At 37.6% G+C, this 27,349-nt stretch overlaps 1 protein-coding gene across 2 annotated transcripts in view; it reads right to left on the reverse strand.

Annotated features, from left to right (window-relative positions):
- Positions 1-27,349, reverse strand: part of src (v-src avian sarcoma (Schmidt-Ruppin A-2) viral oncogene homolog) — a 62,164-nt gene that overhangs the window by 18,217 nt on the left and 16,598 nt on the right. Inside the window, exons 2-5 of one of the 2 annotated variants that reach the window (XM_056241267.1) lie at positions 6,824-7,067; positions 5,657-5,756; positions 2,814-2,831; positions 140-238 (exon numbers count right to left, since the gene is read on the reverse strand). In XM_056241267.1, the coding sequence (XP_056097242.1) occupies positions 140-238; positions 2,814-2,831; positions 5,657-5,756; positions 6,824-7,058 (452 nt within the window). In that variant the 5' untranslated portion in view covers positions 7,059-7,067. The remainder of the gene's footprint in view (positions 1-139; positions 239-2,813; positions 2,832-5,656; positions 5,757-6,823; positions 7,068-27,349) is intronic. The other variant, XM_056241268.1, reaches the window with a different exon arrangement.

The raw sequence follows: 27,349 nt of genomic DNA on the forward strand, positions 1-27,349 counted from the left end.
TATAATCCATCATTAATGGAATCGTTAAGGAACCAGAATCATTCCTGACATCACATCGAGGGGAAAAAAAAAACAGAGGAGGCACGGGGAGGAGAACAGCAAACAAAAGAAGAGAAAGAGGAGGAGGAAGAGGATTTACTCTTCAGCCTGGATGGAATCAGACGGTGCCACATAATTGCTGGGAATGTATCCACTCTCCCCTGTCGTCAGCGAGCGAGCCAGCCACCAGTCACCCTCCCTAAGACAGCAGAAACACACACACATGCATAATACACCTGCAATTTGACTCACATATTTGGTGCATATCTGGTGACACATTCATGATTTTCTTACCCGCCCAAAACACACACCCTGAGATTACATCTGTGGTATTATTCCTGCTTTATCATCCCTGAAACGAGGTATTAGAATACAGACGAAGCTCTTCTAAAGACATTAACTACCAGCGCCAAATTATACATAAATGAAATGTCCATTCAAAGCGATAGTTCACCCAAAAATAAACATTGTCATCATATTTTACCCTCAAGTAGTTCCAAACCCCTATGAATTACTCAACAACAAAAAAAAAAATCTTATTTTATTCTCAGTAAGTCATACAGGGTTTTCAACAACTCTAAAATTACATTATAACTGTCTTTACTGTAATTTTTTTAATCATTTTAATCCATTCTTGCTGAATAATTGTATTAATTTTCTTACACATCAGTTTTCTGAAGCCATATAATAGCTTTGAGACATGACAGACATTTACATTATTATTCACATCTACACATAATGCACAAGTTGTATGAACTACAGTTATGGTTTTTTTTGTGTGTCTTTTTGGGGAATATTTTGGCACAATATGCTTTCATTATGCGTAAATGAGCAGCGCAAACATTCATGAAATCATCTCCTTTTGATTCCTCTAAAGAAAGAAAATCATATGGGATTGGAATGACTGACTTTTTTCACTTTTGGGTGAATTATTTACAACAAAACTGGTAGATTTATCAAAAAAATGAGTCATACGTCTGGGTTGTCTTGGATTCTTGATGGGTTTTTAATAATAGATGGTGTGTTTTAGTGTGAGCAGTAGGGTGTTAGACTGTGACTCACTCCCTAAGCTAAAGTAATAAGACTTTATCCATCGCCAAGACATGCTGACCCGACACAAAAACCTCTCCAGGTCTCTGAGCTACTGCTTGCTGTCGTTAAACATAATTAAAACATAACCGCACCAGTGAAAACAATGACATGTATACACAGATGGGCACATATTCATATTCATACATGCAAATATATTATTCATATCGTACCATTCAAAATTCAGAAATTCACAAAAGAGCATAAAACTGTGATTCTGATAAGCAGGGTTTATGAGAAGATTAAACTGGACGAGGCTACTGTACGTTTGAGACAATAATTTAAGTAGAAAACGCTGATGGCTAATGCTAAGGCTGCATCCCAATTCTTAAAGTCCGGTCACAATACAATAGTGTAGAAATACAAACAAATTTTGAAATCTCCGTGCAGAAATCTTTCGCTTTTTGCGTGGCTTCCTATTAAAATGACCAATAAAATCATTTATGGAGTGAGAATTAGAACTAGCAAGTTAGTCAAACATAGCCAACAGCCTTTAGTTTAGATTTTTACTTTTAATTTATCTAAATGCTACTGCTATCTTAACATTATTGTTTTTAATGATATTCATTTAAATGACCACGTGAAATAAAAAATTTACAATTTTAGTGCATTTTAGTCCAAGTCTGTTAGCTTTGAGGCCATTGCTAGCGTACTCTCAAAATAGCATATATGCACACACACACACAAAAAAACTTTTAGCACACATGCGAATTAAGTCTTTCAATTCACAGGGCCACTTACAAATGATCGTCCAAAAAAATCATCCATGGAATGAGAATTATTAAGTTAGTCAAACTAAAGGCTATTGGCTATGTTCATTTAACTAAATGCTACTGCTATCTTAACATTATTGTTTTTAATGATATTAATTTAATGACCACATGAAATCAAACTGTGACAAAGTCTGTGACCTTTGAGGCCATTTATATGTTAGCGTACTCTGTTAGCATAGCATATATGTACTAAAAAAACTTTTAAAACACATATGCATTTAGTCACACTATGAACATTTAGTCTTTTAATTTGTGGGCCGCATACAGATTTCTGTCCAATAAAATGATCTCTGGAATGAGAATCAAAACTAACAAGTTAGCTAAACTGAAAACGTAGCCATTAGTCTATATTTTTACTGTTAATTTAGCTAAATGCTAATGCTATCTTAACATTATTGCTTTTAGGTTTATTCATTTAATGTTCCCATGAAATCAAAATCTGAATTTAGTGGGTTTTAGTGCAAGTCTGTTCCACTTTATATTTAGTTTATATTTTACTATTTTAAAAAAAGGGTCATGTAGATGTTCCCGTGACAACTTCCTGTTTAAACAGGAAATACGTCAACACAGGATAGAAAATTGTATATTTGACATATTATTTTCATCGGTCAAGGATGAATTTACCTAATCTAGCAATGCAGATAACATGAAAATTGGCATGCAGCCTAAACAAATGTAAAGGAAAAATCAACAATACACTAAAAGGACCAACCACAAAGTCAATGTGAAGGACAAATGTAAAATGGTTGAGTGAGCCAGTTATGAGGAGATGTGACACTATTTATGGACCACTTCCACAATCTCTAGAAAGTCAGGACAAATCTCAGGTGGACAAGCAAATGGTGAAATGACACACATACACAAACACACGCACGGACATTGAAAGTTGAAAGCAAGAGCAACTTTACCAACCTGGGGTTCAACTTTCTCCTACATAAACGATTGAGAGCGTGTAGAGGAAAAACACAGAGGAGACGTGAAGTGTTTGGACATTAAAAGCAAACAGCAGAAGCTACAAACATCCCACATAGCCTCAAAAATTGATTGAAGGTCAAATCGCAGCAATGACGCACTGAAAACAAAGCTTTTATCCAACTTGTCAGTGAAGTACTAAAAATATGGAAAACAATTACTGTAATGTGCATTTGATTATCTCAAAATGTGTACTGACACATGACTCTGAAGGTCCCAGCATAAGCCGGAGCAGCTTAGAGATTTGGTTAAAAAGCTTAGATTACTCTATTACCAGTGGCTTCTGGGCTGGGTAATGGCCAGCGGTGGGGATTGGTTACGGTTTAAAGGGTGAATCTCACCTCGTGCCTCTGTTCAAACTCCCCATAATTGGTCTTAAAGGGATAGTTCACTTTGAAATTAATTTTTGGTATGTTTTAGCTTACCTCAAGGGCATCCAAGATGTAGGTGTCTTTGTTTCCGCAGTAGTTTCAATTTTGATATTTTTAGGTCAAACCGTTCTTATCTGTCAGTAATATAATGCAGGTCTATGGTCACCACCTCAAAGAGCATGCACAGAGAAGTCCAAATTAAACATGATTTAATGACTCGTAAATGTAAGTACACATTGATGGCCTAAGACACGAAACGAGCGGTTTGTGTGAGAAAACGAACAGTATTTATATCGTTTTTACCTCTTGTAAACACAGCCACGTCCAAGTGATCTGATTCTGAGGGCGCCGGCGCTTCAGTCTTTTCCGGAAAGCGCCGGAAGTGATCTCTCGCGCGTGTACGTCACTCATTGTTTACACAGAACAGACATTGTAGGACGACTAATTAAAATGGTACTAATTTGTGCTTATCCGGGATGTTTAAACCGTCGTAAAAGAAAACAATTAAAAATAAATAAAAAATAAAACAATTGTATGAGTGACGTACACGCGCGAGAGATCACTTCCGGCGCTTGCCGGAACAGACCGAAGCGCCCGCGCCCTCAGATCACTTGGACGTGGCTGTGTTTACAAGAGGTAAAAACGATATAAATACTGTTCGTTTTCTCACACAAACCGCTCGTTTCGTGTCTTAGGCCATCAATGTGTACTTACATTTACGAGTCATTAAATCATGTTTAATTTGGACTTCTCTGTGCATGCTCTTTGAGGTGGTGACCATAGACCTGCATTATATTACTGACAGATAAGAACGGTTTGACCTAAAAATATCAAAATTGAAACTATTGCGGAAACAAAGACACCTACATCTTGGATGCCCTTGAGGTAAGCTAAAACATACCAAAAATGTATTTCAAAGTGAACTATCCCTTTAACTATAACACTATTTTGGTAAACTGTTGTAGGGTGTGTTCACACATTTGTAGTTCGGTTCTCTTGGAAAGAAAATAATACATTTAGTCCTGGTTTGCTTAGCGTTCACACTGTCATTTTTAACACTGAACTTAAAAAAACAAAAAACAACCTTTTTTAGGGTCTTGTGACATCATGTCCTGTTTTTGGTTAGTTTAGTTGTCTTTGGTCCATGTTGCATTCATATTTCAGTCGAAACGCACACAGAGTTCGTTTGGAAGTGGACCGAGACCCATCTTTTCGGTCTGTTTGGTGCGCATCAGGGTTCGGATGGCAGCGTTCACACTTATTCAAATGAACCGCAATAACAGAGCAATCGCTCCAGAGTTCATTTTAATCGAACCAAACCTGCCAAGTGTGAACACACCCTTAATGTTTAAAAAACGTTTTTTTTTTTTTATTACAAACGACTGTAAAGACTACATGATGCTGATTTAAGTTTCACAAACCTTAAGAACACATAAAATGTATCATCGAGTCTGATATGACTGAGAGTGATTACCCCAGTGAATCATATGCTAATTTGCATTAGATTAATTCAGTGAATGATTTATCAGAAAGATTCAAACGATTCAAATCTTATGCAATTTATAAAAACATTGGTCATTCTTTCATTTTAATTTCATAAAATATATATCATGTATATGTGTATGTATATATTACCATTCAAATCCCATTACTCAACGATTTCATTCAAAGTTGATTAAATAACAGGCAGTACAACTTGTTTTCCTTATAAAGATGACAATTTGGGAAGGGAAATTGCTTAATTGTCATGAAAATAACATCTCAATGTAAACATACCTAATATTACTAGATACATGTTTAATTTTCTTTTAGCAAAATATATATAAAAAATGTCTCTTTTATTGATTCAGGGTTTAAATATGACCCGGACAAGGTCTGTTTTGAAGGATTCACCCATATACTACACTGTGTTCGGCCTGACATAAAAAGAAAATCACCAGGTCCGCTTTGTGCAGAAACCAGAGGATGTTACTGAGAGTGTTTTTTTTTCCTTTTTTCTTCTCTTAACGGTAGCGCTGTACACTGAAATAAGGAAGTGAACCACAGGTGTAGCAAGGAAGGAAAATGCTCCCTTTGGTCCGGGAGGGGAAGTGGAGGTAAAGACGTGCAGCTGAGCTTTTCTTGTGCACAGGAAGACCAAAAAAGGAATCCAGAGAACAAAAAGCCATCATCTCCCACAAATACAGCGCCTTCAGAGGGAGCCAGTTCCTATGGTTACCGAAGAGGAAGAGGAGGGGGGGCTACATGTGCTGGGGGGGTTCAGCAGCCAGAACAGCCAGAGCCCAGACAGATGAGAGACATGTGCGTGTGTGTGTGTGTGTGTGTGTGGATGTCTGCCTCAGTGGGTGTGTCTATCGCCCCCGGGAGCCCTATTATTTTTTGCGTGAGTATGTTTGTGCGTTTCCCTCTTACGTGTTATTGACAATCTGGAGTCGTTCTCCTTTCCTGAATGACAAATCGGAGGCGGTTCGTGACTCGTAGTCATACAAAGCCACAAACGTGGTCACACCGCCTATGGAAAAATACAAGAGACAAACATAGACTGTTATCTTGATGCATTCAATTAAAAAAAAAAACTTCAGCAGGGAAATTTCATTAACATAAGTAAATAATGCAATGCTGGGTTGCTAATGGAAATGGGCATCCAAAAATAGTCGAGACTTGCAGAGTCAGACTTGTGACTATCAGCATAAAGGCTGTGGTGACTAAGGATGCATTTAAGTGACCTAAATCCAATTTTTTCCTTCCATGTGGCACAAATCGGATATGACCCACGAATGTGTAAGCAGTGAAAAAGCACATGGATTCCCGTATTCTCGGATAGGTTTCAGGTCTCATGCATATGTGGAAATAAATCTGACATTAATCATGCATTGTGCATTTCGGATATGCCAGTCGTACGTCTGAAAAAGCGATGGTGGAGAATGATGCCAACCATGATCACATGACTCTTTTCAATGGAGGACAAAGGCTCAACCCAATGTTTTGCAGATCTCTAAAGATGGTGCGGAAAGCAAAAGCTTGTATTATCATTTCATCTGCGTCCATTGCAATTACTATTGTACAGAAAATTCGGAATAATTTAAATTAATACTGTGGAAATCCACCAATAAGTAAACTGCAGGAAATCCATTCAAGTAGTTTTCCGCAGAAAACAAAACCTGTGCATCTTGACTCTAAGAGACTCGCCAGCCAATCAGAGCGGAGCTTGGGAGTTAGGAAAATCCCTTGTTATATTTGTTTGAGTACGCATCTGTCCATTAACGGTCTGATGTGGCCTTACAGGAAAACTGTCACTGACATTAATGAGATTTTAACTCCGTTAACTCATTAAAAATTGATTGCGCCAGCTATATCTGTATACATGATGAGCCTGATTTACATTGACAATAGGCGTGATGAAAAGCACTGTTGTGAATAAGATGCATGTTTTTCCTGCACCAAAGTAGTGCAACTGTTTAGTCAATTCACCCTCAGACTTCTTTGCCCATTTCCTTTAACACTTTAATACTGAAAGTCACCAAAAGCAGAACCGTAATAATGACACATTGAATCCCTGATCAGACAGAGGTGTGTTACCCGCTAACATGCCGCCTCTGTTAGGAGATGTGATGGTAGTGGAGATCACTCCTCCAAACAGCGCCTGCTCTGCGTTGATCATGGGCTGGGTGCCGCGTCTGCTACCGTCCACCGGAGGACTTCGGTTGGGGGTGAAGGATGACGGGTTGGGACTAGAGTGGTGTCCTCCGGTGCCATCGTCCAGACTCCGGGAGCGCTGGCTGATCTCTTTGGGTTTACTCTTGGCTCCGCCCATGGCCTAGGCCTGAAAAGACACAGATCTTTCAGATCATGATTTTACCCCAAACACCTTGCTATACACTCAATTCCAGAGTAATTTAAATTAGTTTATAAAAAATTCAAAATAGAAATTAAATTGTATGATATATATATATATATATATATATATATATATATATATATATATATATTACACACTGTGTGTATATATATATATATATATATATTTATATAAATTAAAACCAGAACAGGACAAGGGCAAAACAGGAAATAAGTACATAAAACATAAAATACAAATATATAGATATAAGCCTAAATATATAAATGTAAGTCCAAATATAGTTATAAGACAGAATGTATAACTGTAGGTCTGAATTTATAAATAAAAGTTTGAAAATATATATTCAGAAGCATGTATATATACAAATTTGAATATATAAATGTATGTAAATCCAAATATATAGTTATAATTACATATTTGGATTTACATTTATATGGTCATGATTTACACAAACACATATATATTTTTTTCTATACATTTTAGTCTTGTATCTATATATTCAGACTTATAAGCCTGAATATATATCAATTTAAAACCGAAAATATAGTTATGACTATATATTCAGATTTACAGTTATACTGTATATTCAGAGTTATAAGTCAAAAAATATTGATAAATCCTGATTATATACATTCATATAATGTCTGCTTAGGGGCTGAATATTAGCACAGGATAGGTACTGCGCACAATTTTACTGGGGAAACCAGGGGATATACTGTACCCACCTACTCAATAAAAAATTTCAGGTTCATGAATCTTTTTTTTTCCAGTATCTGAACCTAGCTACCAGTCTAGATTTTTAACCACCAGCCCACACTGCCTATAACAGGCTATTACATTCATGAATTGCAGGGTTTCATGTTGGACTTTTGACATAAGCTTTTTTCTATATATATATATATTAAAAAAATATGTTGTTAAAAAAAATAAATTTCATCTAATTTGTAACATTAAAACACTTCAAACGAATATTTGACCCCCTCTTTTTCCAGTGCTGTCGCTAGAGACCAGCCTGTTTTCATGATTTATGTATGAACCATGAATTATTAACCAACTATGCATGCAAGCAAAATTCTGTTATTTCTTAAGTAACACAAATAAACAGTGATACTGGTGCGCAAAAATATCTTTATCTAGAGAGATATTCAGTGTTAAACCATAATCTCATTACTGAACTCTTCAACTATATATTGAAATTCAGGTCATTTTTACATTTTCTTAAAAAAATGTGTTTGCTGAGCATGCAAAACTCACTGCCATGATGCTAAGGTGTTCTGGATAGTTTCAAAATGTGTTTTTAGAAGAAATAAGAATGGGTGGGCCTTGATTTTTTTCCATCATAAATTGGTGATTGGACCTTGAAAATGGAGATGTTTCAGCGATTAGATTTTGATTAAATATTACGAAGACTAATTGTTAATCCAATAACATGATGGGTCCCTGATGGGTCTCAATAACACCAGGAATGTATATTAAAAAAGAGCTGCAAAATGCACTTCTTGCCATTAGGGGCAGCACTAACCAAAAGTCAGAGATTCCTAAAAGCGAGTAAAAAAAAATGAAAGAATGCCTGGCATGTGAATGTCATTTTATCAAAGTCATTTTTGATCAAAGTGAAACATTACAGAAAGCGAGTGGCCGCAGTTTTAAGCGCCCCACAGAAGCCTGAGGTTGTGTTTAGTGCACTTTAACCTCAGTTTAGCCGATACAGGAGCGCTCAGCTGTTTCCTCTCACATACCAGTGACAGCCGCTGCAATACGATCCTCCTGGACCCCCCAACACACACACACACATTCTTCCACATGTCATACTGTCTGTCTGCCAGCACAGACACACATTCTTTGAGGGACAGACTGAGACGATTTCCCATCCACCCACACAAACCTCACTCAGCACACACTTCTTTCCAGTCCTTAGCTCTCTGTAAACGCTCCTCACCAATGCAGAACAAGCCCCCGCTTGCCCACGGGATGAGAAATTCTCCACAACCAAAGTCGCTTTTCCTAGAAAGCCCGGAGGACTGGCAGCTCATGGCGAAGGGTCTCTTAGAGGAGCTGTTACAGGCCCGGTGGAGGGGAACTAATCTCAACAGAGCAGTGTGAATGAGGGGTCAGGGAGCGGCCGAGGGCCCTGGAGCCCCGCAGGAGCCGTCGCAGAGGAGCTTTCACTAGAGATCTGCGCTCTTCAGGTTCACTGGCAGTGCCATGAACCGTACAGTCACAAGACCGGAGTTATGAGGAGAGTGTGCAGATATGCGCTCTATACCATTAAAGACCTGCACTGACCTTGAAACTATAGGAAATTCCTGTTATTTTTCATGACAGAAGGCCTGTCCACATCAGTTCTAATGCAGCTTAAATGACATAAAATATAGTATACAGTATTCACAAACAAATTCTCACGCAAACCTGCAGCTTTTTCTTCACTCCTTGAAAAAAAAAAAAGCATCGGAATGAATTGTTCAGCATCAAATCAGAGCAAAAAGAAAAACAGATTACAGACTGAAATTACAAAACAAAAGAAAAGCAAAACAACATGACAAAAGAACAAAAGAAAAAGACTAAAACAACAGCCGAAACAAGAACAAAACTAAGAAACTAAATAAAAACAAAAACAAAACTTAAGACAAAAAACATCAAACAAATTGAAAACGAAACAAAAAATATATAAGAAAAAAACAAAACCTAAGACAAAAAACATCAAACAAAATGAAAACAAAACAACAAAAGAAAACACAAAACAACAAAATAAAAAAGAAACTAAAAGAAAAAAAGGGAAAAACAACCTAACCCCCCCCCCCCCAACAGATAAAAAGAAAAGCAACAAAAATAAAGAGAGAAAACAATAAAAAAGAGTCTGTCACAAGGTCAGACAGGCTTAATGAATATTCATAGAGATTTCATTCAATTTCATTTGTTCTTGTCAAGAATAAACCGGCATAAATGCGGCATATCTGATAGTTTGGCTTTACAAAAATCCTCTTTTATAAACCAATTAGGCCCTATTCCTGCCAAAAACGCAATCTGTGTTAGAAAACGGCTGTAATGAATGATTGTTTTGAGTTCCTGTGAAAAGTTGTTGAAGAAAACTGAATTAGAGAGAAACAACAGCTTATTAGTATGTAGGCTATGTCCTCAACCATATGGGCTCCAGATTACATAAATGTTTCATTTATGGGTGCTACTGTCCCTGTGTTTTCCATTCAGTGTCCAGGGAAAACTAGCATCCAGCAACAACAAGGATGTCTTGTTAATGTCCAATTAATGGAGCTCTAACTGTAAGTAGCAGGATGAATTTACTGACACGTTTGATAACACTAAACCACGATGAGATGAATCAGGGTGAACTCTGGGTAAACAGAGCAGCTCATGCCTCACTAATGTCCAGCCACAATAAAAACTGTCATTAAAAGCAAAGGCCCAGTCATTACAAATAAAGGCAAATCTAAATTTCCCACGCGAGGTGTGAATGTTTGGCTCTGGTTAATGCGGTCTCCATGCCCAAGGCCACAGCCGTGTCCGGGAACGACCTCATTGAGGTTCGGAATGTGACGAATGATCATCGGAAGAAGGATTCTGGCATTATGTAAAGCATCATTGATCTATGGCAAACAACAACTGGGAACAGGACGTTCATTCACTGACTTCATGCGGTGTTGTGTCAATGGCTTATGAGGTCTAGCTGATGGATAAAGTCATAGGAACAAATGCAGAATTGAAAGGGCTATTTGAACAATAAAACCCCACAACAACAAAACTGATTCTGCATTAAAAATGACAAAAAGGTTTCAAATTTTGTACGTTTTCTGAAAACCGATTAGTGCAAAGGCATTGCTTTAAAAGGTGTTCTAGGGGGTTACTTTCTAGTCCAAGAGGGGGAAAGCCAAACTATAAATGCTTAGAAAAGTAATAAGGCATCAATATTATTCATAAACACAGCAATATTGGTAATGTTTGCCATAGCCATATCACCCAGACTGGTTGCCCAGTCCAAGCTAAGCAGGATGGGAGACCTGGGAACACTAGGTCGCTGTTGGAAGGGGTGTTAGTGAGGCCAGCAGGGGGACTGTGTGGGTCCTAACGCCCCAGTATAGAGATATGGACACTATGCTGTAACAAACACCGTCCTTCGGATGAGACGTTAAACCGAAGGCAATATATAAAAGTGTAAGGCAATCCCTTCATAAAAATGACCCCCAGCAGTTTCACTGTCAACAAACAACAGGGAGTTGAAACAGTCAGTAATACCATAAAAATACAATTACAATCAATAGGACAAATACAATAGAAAAAAGATACAAATTATATAAACAATTTAGCCTACTAATAATAATTGCCTACTATACAGAAATTGAATAACGTAATCAAATGTACAAGTAAAACTCTGTATAGTCTTCACTGTATAAATGATATATATAAGTTACTGAAGTTATTCAGTGAAGAGCATTGAATGATTCTCTCGTTTTCTTTTGTTGTTTGACTAACATTAATGACACGGACAGCAGCAGGTTTATTAGGCTGCTGTCACTTTAAGACCAAATATACTTACAATCATTTGATTACTTTCCCAATTCTATATGTTCACTTAAAGCAGCACTAAGTAGGAATTCCGTCTTTGTCAAACAGCGACCCCTAGAGTCGCTGTGGAGCACTTGTACTGTCTTGAATAGCACTCACGCAGAGATGGCTCGCACTCACGGCCGGATCCCCTCCCCCTGTACACCGGTACCTGTTCAGTAGGATGGACGCTGTAACGAGTGGAAATAAGGTGAGGCCCCTTTAAGAGCTGCGCACGCCCTGTTTAACTGTCGGCAGTCTGTATTGTATGTGCGCCTCGAACACCACATGTATACGGCGCCGGGTTATTTCTGTTTGATGCTCATTTTATCCGAATTTTATCAGATCTGTTTTTTGCCATAAAGCAATTCGTTACCTCGCGAGACCTGATATCACACGATACTTCCTAACACTGAGGCCAGCGGCTCGTCGGCCCAAAGTTGCAAGGGTGGTTTTGCGGCTCACAGACACCAGGGGGGTGCGAGACGACCACCATTCAACACGAAATCAGTAATATAAACATTACAATGACTCCAAAGCTGTTCGGTTAAGGTAAAAAAGTTACTTAGTTCAACTTTAAGACATAAAAGCCTACAATTTTTGGGGGTTTAGGGTGCGGACTGATGGGGCAGTGAACCCGAGGTTACCCCGTGAGTCAGTCCTAGAGCTCCTGATTTTAGGGGAAAACTGGGAACATCGGAGACGTCCAATAGATTTCTTAGGCGCGCCGAAAGAACACCACAGACACAGTGTGATCACCAGGGGAAAATCTCAGAGTAAAACTGGGAGTTGTGAAAAATATGATACACCGGTGTTTTTCCAGATGAGAAGTTTATCTATGTATCATCTTTTTACTCTTTTAATTCATTCTTTTTACTCTTTTATAACGCTTTTATTTTGGGATTATTTTAAATCCTTTCTGTAAAGCACTTTGAATTGCCATAGTGTATGAACTGTGCTATATAAATAAACTTGCCTTGCTTTACATTTTAGTGAAAACTGACAGGCCTTTTGACATATTTTTGTGCTCTTGGCTCGATCACTCTCTCTCCTCTCCACCTATAGCTGGTGTGTGGTGAGCGCACTGGTGCCGTCGCATCCTCCCAGTGGAGAGAGAGGTTGATGAGAGACCCCTGATATGACTGTAGGCACTTCGGGTGTACAGTAGTACATAGTAAAGGGCCTCATTCATTCATGTTTGACTCCGCAACATCATTAACTACCTAATTCAGCATCAACATTTCTGATAAATCTTTCCATATTTGAAAGATGAGCAGACAGGCTTTTTTCTGGAGATTGCTTAAGCCTCAAGCATATCTCCAGCACTGGTAAATCTGAGATTAGACCAGGGAATCATCAAATTTAATCCAAACACAAATTAGGACCTGATTTCTATCCCACTGCGCCCAGGACAGGATGTTAAGATTTATGTGGCGCACCAATTAAAGGACTGGATAAAAACAAACTCGCATTTAACTTCGCCTCAGGCAAACTAAACCACTTCTCACATAAATGTGTTAGCTGTATGTGACAGCATAGCGTTGGGTTTTGGTGCTTAAATTGGTTAACTTAACTATGGTGGTGTATCGACTAAAATGAAAAAATAAATAAAACCTTGACATTTTATTGAAAAGTTGTGTGCAGCTTTCCTGTTGCTCAAACAGCGTCGGCGCTTACAACGCCAAGGCAATTACTGATAAGAATGTAAATGTGTACCTTGAAATGCAATGCGAGTCGCTTTGGATGAAAGCGTCCACCAAATGCATAAATGTAAATGTTAATGTATGTTCATCCTCGAATAAGCACCGGATTAAATCTCTTACAATATGAGATGAAATGTAAATTATTAAGGGCATGGTACATATCTGTCTGTCTATTGATCCACACACAGACACAAATATATATTTTTACGTTATATAAAAAAAAAAAAAAAAATAATAATGATTAACCGCACTTAAATTAAATTGTCATTCCCAAGTGTGTGTATCTCTATATTTTTGTGGGTGTACAAATACAAAACATGCCCTAAAAATAATCCCTAACATTGGAACAAAAGCTAAATCACACACACCGTGCATGGCTGTGAGAGGGGCTGCTCATGTCACATGTGTAAACTGTGTGAGAGGCTGTTATCTAACAGCTGAGGAGATTCCGATGGATCGGATGAGCTGGAGACGCCCCATCCCCCTCAGCGTTACGGAGACAGGCTCTGATTTCTATGGGAAGGCAGAGGATTGATTCTTGAGCGGTGTGAGAGACAGATGGCTCAGAGAGGAGTACAGCTATATAGCGGAGGGGTCAGTATGTGGGGGTGGAGGGTCGATATTCCCCCTCCGGACTCGTCTGTGCACCGAAGATCAGCTGGGGTGCTTAGCCTAGCCCGTTTCAACCGGGGCTAGCTAGTACACGTACATGCTGTACAGTTATGCACAACCACAAACACACGTGAAGTTACAGAGACATGACTGGTAGCAGATTCAGGCATACAAAAGTAGTATGCATGCCTGGACGTGTGCATCACACACACACACACACACACACACACTTGCCTATCTAAATGGGAACACTCAATAGAAGTAATGGTTGTTATACTGTACAAACTATATAAATCTATCACTTTACACTAACCCGACCCCTAAACCTACCCATCACACAAAACTTTCTGCATTTTTACATTTTAAAAAAAACTTTTGTATTATTTTTTTATACCAGATTTACAAATGAGGGAGGTTTTTGGAGATTTTGGTCACTTCTGTGTACAAACTTTGTGTGTGTACCTACTTAACTATATTTTGGACACACACACACACAGCTGTGTTTTTGTGATATATGAGGACATTCCATAGGCGTAATGACTTTTATACTGGACAAACTGTATATTCTATCCCCCTACACTGCCCCTATCCCTAAACCTACCCATCACAGGAAACATGCTGCATTTTTACATTAAAAAACAACAACATTGTTTTTTATGTTTTTTAAGCTATTTGAAATATGAGGACTCATGCAATGTCCTCATATATCACGTGTAAGTTGTAATACCAGTGTAATATGCATGTCAATATACACATTTGTGTCCTCATATATCACAAAAACAAAAGCACACACACACACACACACACACACACACACACACACACACACACACACACACACACACACACACACACACACACACACACACACACACACACACACACACACACACACACACACACACACACACACACACACACACACACACACACACACACACACACACACACACACACACACACACACACACACACCTATCTAAATGGGAACACTCCATAGTATAGATTTATACAGTTTGCACAGTATAACAACCATCACTTTACACTAACCCTACCCCTAAACCTACCAATCACACAAAACTTTCTGCTTTTTCACATTTTTAAAAAAGCTTTAAAAAAAAAGTTTTTATACCAGATTTACAAATGAGGGAGGTTTTTGGAGATTTTAGTCACTTCTGGGTACAAAATTTGTCCCCAAAATATAGTTAAGTGGGTACACACACACACACACACACACACACACACACACACACACACACACACACCTTTATATATTTTATCTTCCTGATTACTGTTACCCATTATTTTTCAGTTGTGTGAAGAAAAGCTCAGCTGGGGCTCCTTCAGTTGGATAAAACAAAAGCGTCCATTGTTCTCAACCCATCAAGCCTTGCAATCTGGAGTGTGTGATACTGCAACTATTCACTTGTCTGTTGCTATGCAGCCAGCGATAATTCCTCTTTTCTGACAAACCAGAACCAAAACCACTGCTAAATTACATTCAAGCATCAATATACTCCCCAGCAGAAACATGAAACGTCACAAACATTCCCATCATTCAGACTGGGTTAGCTGTCAGCTACCGCGTGAACGCTCTCGCCCGGACCTCCCGAGGATGAGGAAAACACCTGCAGACAGCGAGCGAGGAAGAGTCCAACCCGTGATGAAAGGCTTCAGATTCGCTTAATTATGCAGGAGGAAAGCCAGAGGATCATGAATCCCACATACTTCCCAGGGGTTTGAGCTAAACAGGAATTACAACTCAGTTTTTTTCTGTTGACACATCTTGTTCATGAGATCTTATTCTCCTTTCTTTCATCAGATCAGTTTTTTTTTTGTTTTTTTTTGCATGAACTGTTGATCTGTCTGCAGAGGCTGTGTGAAGCATGATAAAAACCTGTTGACGAAAATAACTAAATAAAGCACTGGATTTATTGAGCACCATAATGCTATTTCATTTATAGTGTAAACTAGTGTGTATGCAAATCATAATGGCTATAATTAGTCAAAGTTTTATTAAAGGCTATGGAGCGAAGCATAAGGCTGTATTGTTTCCTACCTGTGTTATTTTAGTAGTATTTATACACTATTATAGCAATTATTCATATTTTGAACTAGCTTTTATTGTTATGTTTTCAGTTTTATTAATTTTGCTGTTTTTCTTTTTTTATAATTCTATTTAGCTTTGTTTTTACTTCAGTTTTAGTTTGAGTCATTTTAGTACTTCTACTCAAACTTGTTTTATTCCAACTTTTAAGTTTATTTTTCCATCTAATATTTCTATTTTATCTTTCATTTCAATTACCGAAAACAATTTCGAATGGTTTTAGTTAAAGAGAGTGGGACAATTCAAAATGTTTAAGCTTATGCTTCTATTAAAGTGCCCCCATTTAATGCTTTTTCAGAGATTTCCTTTCATGTAGTGTGTAATCTTTGCTGTTTGTGAATGTAAAAGGTCTGCAAAGTTTCAAAGATAGTGCACGACAAATAAAGTGATCGTCTCCTAAAAGAAAGAATCGATTCTGAACTGCCGAAACGAGTCGTCAGTAATTTCTTTCTCACTTCCTGTTGCAAAACTACGTAACAAATTTGCATAATGCCAGCCTATGGTTTTATTGGCTGCTCGCGAACAACGTCTGCTTTGACCCTCAAACACTGTAGTTGTAGCTGAGACCGGAAGATATTGGTTTGTGTGTCGACATGTCGAGAAAGTGTTGTTTTCAGCACTGCAAATCCACTTTACTGCACATCCAAAGCATGAGGACTCGCACTCAAATTAATACGGTAAAACCGACGTCATATTTACTGTTCATATCACTGTGTATCAAGTGCTGAGGAGGATCTGGATCTGAAATTCAGATATGGTAATGAGCATTTTGTTTCCGACACGACTTGTAAGCGGTCGACCAATCACAACAGACTGAGCCGTCTGACCAATCATAGCAAAGGAGGCTCTCGGAAAGTAGGGGTTTAGAGAGACTTAGGGTGCTTTCACACCTGCCTCATTTAGTTCGGTTGAATCGCACTAGAGTTCATTTTCCCCCTTGGTGCGGTTCGTTTGGGCAGGTGTGAAAGCAAAGCAGCAATCGCACTCGGGTGCGCACCAAAAGCGCACCAAACAAGCGTACCGAGACCTCCTCGAAGAGGTGGTCTCGGTACGCTTTCAAACGACCTCTGGAGCGGTTCGTTTGTGGTGAGAACATGATCCGACCTCGAACAGACCCAACTGTCAAAGAACTGTGCGTTTTTGGACTAAACCAGCTGCCGTAGTCAAACAAAACTATTATTTAGATTGTCAATAGCGCTCCCTTTAAGCCATGACTGACTAAGTGCAGTTATGGAAATATGTTCAAGGCACATCTGGCCAACGAGTGATGTGGATGTTGTCACGTGACTATATTTTGGTTCGTTTCATCAACTCATCAACTGATTCGGACCAGAGCAATCAGTGTGGTGTGAAAACGAACAAAAACCACTGAAAAATGCTACAAAGTATAGCAAAGTTTCGCCCTTGGTCCGGATCAAATGAACCTAACTACAGATGTGAAAGCACCCTGAATCCTCAAACATCGTTTTCGGACTCTTTGAGAAATGAGGTGATGTGCAATGTATATTATAAGAAAGTGTGTTTTTTGACTTTGGATGCATGCAAACCTGTTGTAGGAGACTCCAAAACAACATTAGGAACCTTTAAAATAGCATAATAGGGGCACTTAAAAAAAAAAAGTGAGAGAGAAAATCATTTGAAATCCTAAATTTAGTTGTATCAATGGAATAGTGAATAATGAATCGTTGGAAACGGAGGTCTCAACTTTCTACACCACAATGCTGTTATTTTACCTTTACAACATTTAACGCAAGCGGTATTTTTCTCCCCTTTCCCATCACTGTCGGGCCAACAGGTGCCAGACGGCCAAAGATATCCATCTTGTTATTCCTGCATTTGCATGGTCAACATCAGACGTTTCATTACCAGTGGATAAGCTCCTTTGGTACGAGTTGTACGGCAGCGTCTAAGCCAAAGAAAACATGTGGATGAAAGTGTTGAATTCACTTGCCGAGAAAAGACGAACTGGAAAAGCACCTGAAACTACACTGGGGCAGAGCAGCAGAGGTGTGAGAGGGGGAAAACCCTCCGGTTTAGCAGCTGAGGTTTTGTCATGGTTTTCTGTGGTCTCACAGACACGTCATACATTCAACCTTTTATATACCATGGCCAATGTATTTGCCAAACTAGAGCCAAATTAAATAAAATAGTTTCTCTCAATCTCAACACACTTGCATTTAATATGATGCTACTAACTTTTTTCAGCGGCCTGCTCTCATCCTAAAATTGTGACTCATTTAGCTGTTCATTCATTCAGAAAAGTCTTATTGTAAATCTTAGTGCCAAAAGAATACGAATTATTAAAAATAAACTGATCGGATTACATATTTAAAAATATATAGCCTACATTACCAATCAATTTAATGCATCCTTGCTCAATAAAAGTATTCATTTCTTTCAACATAAATAAATGGTAGTGTATAACAATGATGTTTTGCTTAGCAATTAAATAATACAATATTAAAAATATCACACTAATACAAATATAAAATGTTTTAACTGTGCTCTGATAACAATCCTTAGATATGTGGACATAAAGATTTGGAGTTTGGGTATGTTTTATATTATTATGCTTACTATATTTACTTGAAGGGAAGTTGGACGCTTTACAACTTTATACATCATACCAATCAAGCTCTAATCCTAACGCTTGTTCTGGAGAGAGATTATCAACATTCGTTCTGTAATCACTATGCCATGATAACATTCCATCTGGGACTTACCAACTCATACACAAATTCCAAGACAGGACTGTAGGAATTACAAGACAAGCAATTGTGATGCATTTCTAGTGTTGCCAATAGAGGTGCAATTACTATGAACTGTCAAAAGTCAGTCTTCTCTTTCAGGTAATCTACTGCCGGTTTGAAGAGTCTTCTGAATAAGTTCATTGAGGTGGACATGTCAATAACAACACATCAGGTAACTCTATCTCCCACTTTAGTACAGGAGATGTTTCTTACCGCCACAGTAAAGCAACATTACATGTTTACAATAGGGCTGTCGACTTGCAAAGCCAAGGAAATCTATACGTTGACTATACTTAAGTTGTTTTTAAAGTAAATGGCCAAATGCATTAATGTAAAGATTTCTGAAGGATCAAGTGACACTGAAGGCTAGAGTAATGGCAGCTTTACGATCACATGAATACATAATTACATTTTAAAAGACATTCAAGTTATTTTAAATTGCAATAATATTTCACAATATTACTGATTTTACTGTAGTTTTGATGAAATAAATGCAGCCTTGTTGATCATAAGAGACTTCTTTAAAAAAAAACATACATGCATATATGTATGTATGTACTGTATATATATATATATATATATATATATATATATATATATATATATATGTTTAACCTGTTTATCAAGATTCAACTCACTGTCAAAGACAACAGCCAGAACTTGACAACACTCGATTTAACATAGGGCTTAAGGATTGAATGTTGCTGTAGATGTTTTTCATACCTCGCCCTACCCAAACATTACAATTTTCATTTTATTGTCATTCAAATTGAGAAAATTAGCAGACACCAAAGCCTTCAGGTCAGCGAGACCAACAAGGGATTATAAAGATTTCTTGGACTGTGGCCAAATAAATCTGTAAATAAATCTGTCATCCATGTAACATTAAAAAGACACACCATGTTTCAAATATTGAGCCATGGGGAAGCATATAAAGGGAATAACATAGGGCCAATAATTGAGCCTTGAGGGATCCCACACATAAGTGGGGCTGAACATGAGGAAAAACGTCCACACACACACACACGTGTATGTATATAATATATACACACATACAGTACATACAGTTAGGGGTGTGCAATATTTATCATCTGCGATAATATCGTAATTCCTGTTTTAACGATGTGAGATCTGACATTATCAATTATATCACTCACACACGCCCAGAGTGCATGCATACACTATGTGATGTAGTCTTGTAGATCAGACTAGTTCGGGTGCGCATTTAGAGTGCACGCTTTCACTGCATGATTTAGTCTATATAAGAGTGCCGTTTTTCTCGAGATATCAGCATGATAACAAATGTGATAAGTTCATACTTGCATGCATGGTCGCCGTGATAAGAAGATGTGCTCCTGGATCAAAATATTTTGTTGATCCTGGAATGACATTCCTATCCAAAAATATAGCCCTAACCCTATCCCCACCCCTAAACATAACCCTACCCAAAACTTATCACCAAAATCAGAGGGAAATGATAGCTGAATAAGAATAGAAGCCCCTAACCCTTGCGAAAGCCTAAACTTGGCATTAACTGTAAACCTATTCCTCAGATCTGATTGGACGATTGGAATGTTGTTCCATGATCAACAAGGATGTTGATCCAGGAACATGTTCTTCTTAGTGAAATCACATTCACCAAAAGGAAAATATAGCTCAGGCTCCATGTTTACATACCTCTCCTCTTCTTCATGCATGCTTCCCTGTTACTGACAGTTCAGTAAATCATTACACAGGGTTTACAATGCTGCACGTGCACCTGCATAAACCTTATTATTACGACACCTTCAAAAACAAGACATTCTTTCACGGTTTATCCTGACATATTAAGCAATATATATCGACATCAGGAAGTCAAAAAGCTAGTTTCATTTGAAGAGCTGTGAATGTAAACACCCCCCACACACTGTCAAGATGTGACTCCTCGTCCGGTCAGCGAGAAACACTGAGGCGGGAGGCGCTCGAGTCAATATTTACTCCATCAGAAGGGACTGGGTCAAGGGCTGCCATGGAAGTGATTATTCGAATTCCAGAAGTGTCTGAGCAGATGAACGGGAAAACCAGGGTCTTTGTGAGAGGTGGAAGGATCACGGCAAACAGCCAGCGATCAGATAAGAACTCAGACCGTCTGTCTGGCCGGGCTGCTTTTCAGAACAGGATGATATTGTGTCGGTATTAACGTTCCCTTGAGTGATCACAACACAAATGAATCGGCCCGTCTACAGATGGTAGGTTTGCATAACCACTGTGTAAAAATAAGTGAGTCCATGTACTCCACAAACATTGTGAAGTATGGGAAGTAAGGGATTAAATTCAGCCACTTTTTAATTACCACAATTAAATGTACGGATGAATATATCATTCAGTACCAAATCGAAAATTCTGTAATCAATTTACTCACATGCCATTACAAACCTCCAAGACTATCCTTTTTCAGTAAAATAGGGTTTTTGAAAAAATGTGTATGAAAGTCAATGTTGTGTGGAGTGGACCCCAATGTTCAAAATATATATTTTTTTGTGACCTGCAGAAGAACGAAAGCCATACCGATTTTCAACAGCACGACGGTGAGTAAATAACAGAAATTGTATTTTTTTGGCTGAACAGTTCTTTGAAAACTCAAACACTAGTTTTATAACACTGTTAAGTGTAATATTTAGCAAATCTTAAAAGGAATATCCATTTTTCATGTACATTATAATGCTGTGTGTGATGCCCAAATCAATGTTGTTATAGTTAACTAAAACGCTTAACAATATTTCTGTAAATTGAAATAAAGCTGAAATAAATTAAACCATAAATATTAGATTGAACTTATTTGAAAATGATAAATGTTGCATAGGCAACTAACTGAGATAAAATAACTACTAAAATGACTAAAACTGAAATAAAAATAAATTAAACCTATATTATATTGAATAAAAAAACTAATTAAAATGGCAAAAGCAAATAATAAAATGGCTAAAAATGAAACTAAAAAATATAAAAATAAAAGATAATTCAAAATATTAATAAATACTATGATAGTACAAAAATAATACTAAAATAACAGTGGCCAAGTTCGGTTACTGAAAAATATAATTATCTGCTTAGCATGTATCGGACAGAATTTTTTATATCTTATATCACTAATAAAATGCCTTAAATATCAAAAATAACTAGTTTTTTTTTTTCATTTCTCATGAAAGCATAAGTGGTCCTTGCCTATGCGAACCTTGCTGCTACTCACCATACCATAGTAATGACTGTTTTCATACAGGTTTCCTAAACCTGTATCAACTTATCAATCCACTTATCATAGTTCACATTGTCCACATTACACTGGGACATGGCAAAGTATTTAAACAAAGAAAAAATGACATGCTTCAAAAGCATGCTTGCCCCTATTTGTAAAAACCTGTTATCACCCGTTAATCGGCTGGCAACACACATGAAATCATTTAAAGCTGAGCGGAAGAAATGTGGGCCACTCACTGTGAGGAGCGGAAGTGTGTGTGTGTGTGACCAGCCACGTGCGTCAGATCAAGCATGAGGCTTTATTCTACATGCTGAAGCCAGCGCACCGACAGCATGCATTAATACATTTGCAAGTAAATGAATCAGAGTTTGTGTCGCTCATTTCCTCACTGTCCCTCCCTAAACCTAAAGCCGTGAAACAACTCTCCGCATAGAGGAATCACCCTGAATTAAATCCATATGCGATGTGGTGTTAGATTACCGGACAAACTGCATTATTGCTTCTGAATCAGCTTTACATGCAAGTGCAATCTTAAAAATGACAGATAAGAAAGCAAAACTTCTAATTAATGTGTGTAATGGTCATTGTATTTTCTACAACAGATGCAATGAAGCCATACATCATCAGTAGACCAAAATCAAAGTAATACCATTTTTTAATGCCATCAAGCAGGGAATATCTTTTTATGCACTTAAAGATGCAGGCAAACACTGTAGCATTTTGTTTCTGGTTTACAATGTGTTCATTTGTCACCTGCTACCAGCCTGGTTTATTTCAATCTCAAATGGCATGTGGAATAAAGAAACTGGGAGTGCCTCTTATTTTCTTCTGCTGAACTTGGCAACCTTTGCATTCACAAACCTTTTATTTGAAGAAGAAAAAAACTGATGTCATTTCACTGATCTGGTTGAACACAGTCGAATAACATGCATTTCAACTGCTAAAAGCTATGTTTCCCTGATCAAATTAAGGGTTAAAAAGGAAAACATTGCACGGTAAATCCAATAATCCAGGAAAAATATTTTCATGTTAATTCCCAGAATGCCCACGGGCTGTAATCTCTCTGACCAGTGAAAGGATCATTAGATACAAATCACTGCATTATAGCCAAAGCATTATTATTACTGGGCATTATGAAAGTATACTGCGGGACAAAGATACACATTTGCTATCGGTGGGCAGGACTGCTTTATCATTTCAGAGAATTAAGAAAAAACAGAGTAATGTGAGAAAAAAAAATCACAATGGGACATGTCCTATAAGTTATAGTCCTATAATATAGGTATAATATAGGTTTATTAATACTAAAGTTATTTTTGTATAGAAAAGCCTGGATTTCTCAGTATTTTTCCAACTTATTTTTCAAGACTGAGCCATGAACCAACAGAATTTATATAGGCCTATATATATATATCGTTTTTTCGTGATTCTCTGATTGGTGGAGATTTCTTTGCAGAATCTATTGTTTTTCACCAGCAATTCTACTGTTAAGAAGTACGCTGAAATAATGCAAACTGATGGCTTCAACAAAACTAGTTTTTGTTCAAAATCAATTCCCCTATGGAGAAAATGAACAGGATTTTTACTTCTGGCACCCGAATGCTGATCTTTGCAAACTTTTCAAACAGGTTTCCCAAACAGACCTGTCCTGAACTCAAGCTATTGGTTAAGACAAAAGCTGACTTGTAAAACCCCTCAAACAATATGAAAATGCCACAAAGTTACAGAATTATCCATTTTTACAACTTTTTCATCTTTTGCACATAAAAAGAAAGCATTTTAACAACAGATCATGGAAATAATAAATGGAATATCTCATATTGCACATGTTGGTATTAGATAAGACATTGCTCAGGGCTGACGTTCTGCGTTCTGGAATGTAAATACAGTCGTTGCATTTATATTTTCTAATAGAGCGTGAAAAGTGCACATCTCTAGAGTCTGGAACTCAGGAGGGGCTGCAGGCGAAACGTCATCCTGATTTAGCTGAGGGGAATCTACATTCGATCATCCACTTTAAACTGCAACATTCACTACACTGAATTTAACCTGCATGCAAATTACAACGTGTCCAGATGAGCTGACTCTAAAATGTTCGGAAACACCATGTACCTGCCTTTGATTAATGTCCTGCATAAATCTGTGCAGAAGTATTGCTGCTTTGCATGAAAGGTGTGGCAGGATTACACATCACAAAGGCACATGCATGAATAAACAGGACTTTACCAGCATAGATTCCTCTGCGTTTGTATTTGTTACGCCGCAATAGGTCATGCATTTTCAAGGTTTCAGTTTAAAACAAGCAGCAAACATGAACTATCATGGAGGCTAACAACTACAACCTTGCAGATAAATCATGCCTACCAAACTTATCATTCACTGTCCAGCTGTCTTGTTACTAGATGACACGAAAGCGCTGTGGAATTCATGCCGAAAGTAAGAAGCCTGTGTAAAAATAAAACCCGCTTCATAACAAAACCATTTTCTTGGCTACAGAGAGCTCACGAAAAGGTGTTAGTATGTGTGCAGTGTAAACATATCACATTCTCTAAACTCTGAGCCAAAATATCTTGAGAACTGCAGGCCATCTCAAACTTCATGATAAAGCTCAGTTCTTGAGGGAATCTCACGAAACCGGTCAAGAAATGTCCTGAAGCAAAAACTGAACCTTAAAAACAAAATGTTTTTGTTACACTAAAGGGATAATTCACCCAAAAAAGAACATGCTGTAATTACTTACTCACCCTCAAGTTGTTCCTAACCTGTATGAGTTTCTTTTTTCTGTTGAAAACAAAATAAGATATTTTAAAGAAGGTTGGTATCAAACAGTTGATGGACCCCATTGTCTGCATAGTAGGAACAAAATATTATGTCAATGGCTAGTGTCAACTGTCTGGTTACCAATATTCTTCAAAATATCTTATTTTGTTTTCAACAGAAGAAAGAAACTCATACAGGTTTGGAACAACTTGAGGGTGAGTAAATGACGACTTTTCATAATGGGTGAACTATCCCTTTAAATAAAAGAAATGTAAAAAAAAAAAAAAGAAAGTGTCTGAAAAAATAAATAATAATTTCACCTGTTTGCCAAGGCAACATTTCACATTTTTATTACATTTAACTTGATGTACTAAAATAACAAACTGAAATAAAAAAATTTAAAACCTTAAATTGGGAAATTTAAATATGGGGAAAATCATTCCAAATATATATATATAAATAAACCTACAATAATATCTCAATATAATTTTTTTTAACTAAATAATTAACAAAAGTTTCCATCTTAAAACACTTCTTATTTCCACCACAGACACAACTACAGAGATTTGAAATCTAAATTGAAATCTGCAAATTTAGAAATCAGACAGAAAAACTAGAACCTATATTAACTATTTATTTTTTTAAAAGGATAAGCAATTTGGATATGTCCTTCCAATTTCAGGACAGAGAACTTACCAAGAGAATATTTTCTGAACTTGAGAAATTTCATAACAATTTTCATAGATTTTCTGACATTTTCATAAACATTAAAAACAGTCGCATTTCAGTAATGAGAATGTATGCAAAAATGTTTTGCTTAATTGTCATTAAAATAATGCAAAAAAAAAAGTTAAAACAGGGCATGTTTACTTTATGCAAAATATTTATTTATTTTCAAGGTTAAACCTGGAGACAGATGAATTAAAATGACCTGTGAGCCCTGAAAACCAACCAATATGAAACGGCACCGAACAAACATTGTGTTATGGCTGAAATACACCAGTACCTGTAATTAATAAAGCAGGGTTTTTGCATTTTGCATTCAGCGTTCTCGATCCTACAGCAACACCAGTGAGTCACACTCCTACAGTCTCCTGCTGTCATCTGTAAACAATCATACGAGCACGCTTCTTTCCTGCATCTAAATATGGGCATGGTGTGTGTTGCAAGGGAACAGAGATCTGCGGTCAAGAGTATTAGAGAGAAACAAGGGCGGCTGGGGGGATGTGTGTGTGAGAGATACTGTGAGAGAGTGGAAGAGATACAAGGATCCTTTGGGCTTTATCTTTCCCCTGAAGATTTCCTTCATGAAAAAAGAAAGGCGCATCCATTTCTTTCACGTCAGCCAACATGTGGACAAAGCTATACTTTCACAAATTACAGAGATCATCGCCCGTTCTCACGTTTTCTCTTTTTCTGCGGTGAAGCCCCCTGGAGAAGATACCACAGCCGAAGAGAACGAGCTTACAGATTAAAAATGGAGCATCACATTTATCTGGCGGCACATTATGAGATAAAAGCGTTACCTCTAAGTCTAAGCCCTTCTAAGGAAGAGGGACTTTTTGATGTGGAACTCGTAGATGACCCGTCCCTCTTTGCATCTTTCTGTTCAGGCAATTTTGTCATGAAGGAAGCATTTCATGAAAATCGTTATTGATTTATGGTCAATAGCTTCTGACTTGCTTGAATTCCCAATGATTAAGTGCTCCTATTTTCCTTTGCAAGATGTGAAAGTTAAAGAAATGGGTCATTTTGCATACAACCACTTACAAAGCCCATATGAATTATGCACATTTTTTGCAGAGATTGTGGAGGGAAATTTATGAAACTTCAGACTTGGTGCCATGATCATTCACGTAGCATGCGAGAACCAATGTTTGTTGAGCAAATCAGCATGTCAGAATGACTTCTGAAGGATCATGTGACAGACTGGAGTAATGATGCTGAAAATTCAGCTTGCATCACAGGAATAGATTATATTTTAAATATATATTTAGAAAATACTTTATTTTAAATTGTAATACTATTTCAAAATATCAAATAAATAGAGCCTTGCTGAGAATAAAGGCCCATTCAAATCAAGGACGATAACTAAAACGATGATAGAAATGATGAACAGATTAAATTTAGGCTTTTATTTACATTTAAACATTGATCAGCAAACATAAACAGAAGCTCAACGGAATCTGCAACAAACCTCATTGGTTCCTGCAGAAGCTCAAACATGCTGCGTAAACACGAGAATGACCCTCATTGGTTCTTGCAGAAGCTCAAACGTGCTGCGTAAACACGAGAATGACCCTCATTGGTTCTTGCAGAAGCTCAAACGTGCTGCGTAAACACGAGAATGACCCTCATTGGTTCTTGCAGAAGCTCAAACGTGCTGCGTAAACACGAGAATGACCCTCATTGGTTCTTGCAGAAGCTCAAACGTGCTGCGTAAACACGAGAATGACCCTCATTGGTTCTTGCAGAAGCTCAAACGTGCTGCGTAACACGAGAATGAACCTCATTGGTTC

This window comes from Rhinichthys klamathensis, unplaced genomic scaffold (genome assembly GCF_029890125.1).
Source record: "Rhinichthys klamathensis goyatoka isolate OS25496 unplaced genomic scaffold, OSU_Roscu_1.1 h1tg000635l_1, whole genome shotgun sequence".
Lineage (NCBI taxonomy): Eukaryota > Metazoa > Chordata > Actinopteri > Cypriniformes > Leuciscidae > Rhinichthys > Rhinichthys klamathensis.